The sequence below is a fragment of the Sphaeramia orbicularis genome, chromosome 5, assembly GCF_902148855.1.
Source record: "Sphaeramia orbicularis chromosome 5, fSphaOr1.1, whole genome shotgun sequence".
In the NCBI taxonomy this organism is placed as follows: domain Eukaryota; kingdom Metazoa; phylum Chordata; class Actinopteri; order Kurtiformes; family Apogonidae; genus Sphaeramia; species Sphaeramia orbicularis.
Window position 1 is genome coordinate 24,140,567 of NC_043961.1, and position 4,441 is coordinate 24,145,007.

Consider the following 4,441-nt stretch of genomic DNA (forward strand, 5'->3'; position numbering starts at 1 on the left):
GCTGCTGGCGCCTAAAAACAACATAACTTGTCTGCCCATTAAGCAGACTGACAAATCGTGACAGATTGTTTATGCTTGGCAATTAGCGACGCAGACGCTTTCCTGAGAACAGAAAACAGCATAGAAAAGTCATCCATTCTCACGTGTTTTACCCCTTGATTTTTTTAAAAAATTTTTACCTCTTAAGTTACTTTCCATCAAAAATGTAAAATAATTTTGATAAGAACTCAAACGCATCGGGTCAGTTAGGCTTTTACAGACTGAGACAGGTTTAAAGGCGTGCTTTCTATGAGCCACAATAATAATAATAATAATAATAATAATAATAATAATAATAATAAATCTCTTAGTGGGGACTGCAGATAATAAGAAGGTAAAGGAGGTAGCCAGGTAAATCAATGACCGTCCTGAGTTAAATCTCCCTTCGGCTCCACGTTTCCTCCTCCCTCTGCCCCGACTCCACATCATTTTGACTTTAATGGATGTAGTCAAAGGGAAAAAATCCTAGTGATCCCTCCCCCAAGCCCGATAATTACCCCTAAATGACTGCGAAGGCCTGTATGTTTCAATCTGATTAGAGCCCCGCAGCCATCAATAAACAGCGCCCTGCAAGAGGCTGATCACATAAATGGAGGCAGTAAACTGTTGTGCAATATTAAAATCTCACATGAACGGCTTCACAGGACGCTGAACGTCAGCTTATAGGGGTTTCATCTGAATAAAAGTTGACATAAGTCTGTCAGGTTATCAGTTTGTAAACACGTGGAGTAATAATAGAACTGTTGCTAAACTGATAAAATATCAGTAATTTAAAATATTTTCCGTCATGGACTTTTGATGAAACTATGGCCCAATACAGGTTTGTTATATCTGTTTACCTTAAGTGGTTTTTTTTTTTTTTTAAAGAAAGTAACTATTGTTAACTTTTCTCAATCTGATTTTTTTTCCCAGTCTCACTTGTCCCCGCCCATCTCGTCTCTGATTGGCTGTCTCCTTCTCCACGCCTGCCTTATTATAGCTCAGCGCTACAATTTGGTCACATAAACATGAGGATACCGTCATCTTAGGGCGTACCGCTGCAACTTTGTGTAACTCTTTCCACGATATCCACGAGAGTCCAGTCCCCACAGCAGTGCCAGTCGGACCTGTATGGCCCCATCGATCGCCATGTCAGCTTTGACCGCTGGTTTGAAAACCGAAGACCTCCCCTCCCGCTCGGTTCTCGTCGGCAGAGGCGAGATGCAGACCAGCCTGAGTCCCGCGGAGGAGACAGTGAAGCCCAAAGTTTCTATTCTCCCCTTCAGCGTCGAGGCACTGATGGCTGATAGGAAGCCGAGCAGAGAGGTGCCTTCCCCGGATGCCCCGTCTGTCGCGACGACGTCCCAAGCGATGGGAAAGGGCGCACGGATGGGCTCTTTCGGTAGTCTGGATACTTCAGTTCCTCCTTTACCGATGAGCTCCGCGTTTTCTGTGGGCGACATAATCAACATGCCAGAAGACGTGCTGATTAAACCCGAGAGTCCGGACAGTAAAGACAGAACTTCATGGATACAGAGTCCTCGTTTTTCTCCCACGCCTCCACGTAAGTGTTGTTACGCACGCAAACAGGCCAAAGTTTTACGCATTTAACCTCAAACTGTTCGTCAAATAAATGTGATCCTCATTTATTTTCCTTGATAACTTTGCCTTTAAAAGTGCCACAGTTTTTCAAATAGTCTGTCTTCTTTACAGGCAGGTTGAGTCCTCCTGCTTGTCCTCTGAGAAAACACAAGACCAACAGAAAGCCTCGGACCCCCTTCACGACGTCCCAGCTCCTGGCCCTTGAGAGAAAGTTCCGTCAGAAGCAGTATCTTTCTATCGCCGAGCGCGCAGAGTTCTCCAGTTCCCTCAACCTCACGGAAACCCAGGTTAAAATCTGGTTTCAGAACAGGAGAGCCAAAGCCAAGCGGCTGCAGGAGGCAGAACTTGAAAAACTGAAAATGGCAGCTAAACCCATGCTGCCTCCAGCTTTCGGGATTTCCTTCCCTCTCGGTGCGCACGTCCCGGGCACCTACGCAGGCTCGCACCCTTTCCAGAGGCACTCACTGCCGGTGTCCCCCATGGTGTACGCCGCTCACGTCGGATACAGTATGTACCATCTTGCTTGACACGGATGGAGGCCGAGGGGCACTGGGATAGACTACTCTGTGGGTCCCAAACGAGAAGGGGCACTTCGGACAGGTGAGGTGACCTGATGAGGAAGATGAAGAAGATGAAGTCCCGGCGCAGTCACGTGCCACCAGACCCCCTTCAGGACCTTTGAGATTATTGGCTTCTATTGCTCTGCATCAGTAAGTTCACACACTGCCAAAAGTATCCAACTTACTGTCATTTAATCTTTAATCTTAAACCAGTTTGATGCATCTGTCAAAGCAGTGAGATAATTTTGCACCAACAGACAACGTTATTGACAGAAAAATAAAAATGAGGATGAGACTAAATGACTTTAAGGTGGATGTTTTTGCGGTGCTGAGGTGGAAACAGTAGTGCCTGAAGGCCTGACGTGCGTCATGAATGGACAGTCAAGTATGGACAGCCGGCTCTGTGCCACAGTGTGTCCGTGACAGCCCACTCACCCACCTTTAACCAGGTAAAAGGGCTGCGGAAGAGACTATTGCGCAGCTTTCTGTTTGCACCAACAAACTGGGCTTTCATCACATCTGTGAGCTCCAAAAACCATACTTTTCATTTTTTTTGCATTCATATCAATGCGTAACTATAGTGGGTTACTGAATCCAGTGTCAATGAATGCTCTTTGTGAATTTGGAGAACCACAGCATTTTTTTTATAACAGCACTGTCTGTTTGATTGACTCCCTTCGGAAGGGAAATGTGTACTGTAAAATAATGTATATTTGAAAAACATCCTCATTTATATTATGAATATATTTGTGACATAACTTAACAATAAATTGTTTATTCTTTTTCATTAAGCAGTTGTTCGTTTTACTTGCATGGTGCACTCAAATTTTACATCATTTTATTATTAGAGGGAGAATCTGAAATTTGCACATTTTAAATTCTGATTTAATATGATATTTGATAAAATCCTGCAGTTATTTCCTGTTGGGAATTCTGGTGCTAAAGATGGAATTTTAAAAACAACAATTTCATATTAGATATTTTTATTGGACGAATTATGAGGCCAAAAATGAATAATCTTAGCCACGGTGTGATATATTTATTGTACTGGGGTTGTCAGTGAGATCTAATGGCTTTTCAATGTTTTCCACACACCTCTATCAATCATCTGATTTTAGATTAAAATATTTCCCACTCTCTGAGCTCGTATGAGGAGGACACATCTAAAACTTTGCAGTTTTGCAGTGCACCATGAATTTGTAAGAGCAGCATGTTATTTGGTGGAATGTATTTCTACAGCTGTTGCCTATTGCTTTGAAACAACTAACCTAGATTTTGGTGGCGCCAGAGGAGGGGGTGGGGGCGAGGGGGGGTATCGACAACCAGTTGTGCAGACTTCAGAACATGCCGATATGTAGGTAATGGAGAGATTTGCTGGGTGTTTAAATTGCTTGTAAACAATCCACCAGAGTGTCATTACGGGGTGTTAAGGGTTGCATAAATGAACTGAGGTGACACCCATTTATGGAGAAGACAGGAGGTAACGACCCACGTGTCAACTCTCTCTCACACACACACAAACACACACACTTATTATATTTTCTTTCAGAAGCTCAAGAATGAAAACATTTCGGTCGGTTCTTCCCACTGACATCAGGAAGTCTTAAATGACAAAAACAGGGATCAGATAGAGGAAAATTACAGGCCACTCCAAAGCAGTTTTAAAGGCTTTCTCTTGGCTTCCGTGGCATTCAGGCAGGGGTTAAATTGGAGTAAAATAATTGCTGTAATGAGCAAAGGCAATCTGACGCAGACGGAGGCCGGCTCCAGCGAGGCTGTAGCTTCAGGCAAGGCGGAACTTTTATCATTCCTAAAATGTCAACGGGGGACTGGGACGGGCAACACTTCTGTGTGCGCTGCGATTTCCTCCTCGGCGCTGACAGGCTCCTGTCATAAACAAGGGCCCGGCTCCTGCACGCGCATACACGCTCCTACATTCAACTACCTTATTGCGCATATTTACTGCTTCTTCTTATTTTTTGCGTTTTTCTTCTTCTTTTACATCATACCTTTAAACTTTCTATATTTTCACTCACAACGCAGCCACGGGCTTATAGGTGATTTATATTTTCCAAACCATGAATCAATACACAACCCATGACAATAAGTTTAAATCACACGGATGAGCGCTTCAAATGAAAAGAAGAGAAACTTGACACAAAGGAGCCGAAGGGGATCCGTCCATTCTTTCAACTCTTTCACTCTTTTGTCCTCCGCTCTCTATTTTGCCAGAAGCCAAACAGAAAACAAAACGGACCTGT

General features: G+C 43.8%; 1 protein-coding gene across 1 annotated transcript; it reads left to right on the forward strand.

The window, feature by feature from the left end:
- Window positions 1-1,149: 1,149 nt before the first annotated feature.
- msx1a (muscle segment homeobox 1a) lies at window positions 1,150-2,971 on the forward strand. Its single transcript, XM_030133636.1, has 2 exons — window positions 1,150-1,582; window positions 1,732-2,971. Exons 1-2 carry the CDS (start codon window positions 1,150-1,152, stop codon window positions 2,145-2,147), a joined length of 849 nt encoding a protein of 282 aa, XP_029989496.1. The 3' UTR covers window positions 2,148-2,971.
- Window positions 2,972-4,441: the final 1,470 nt, after the last annotated feature.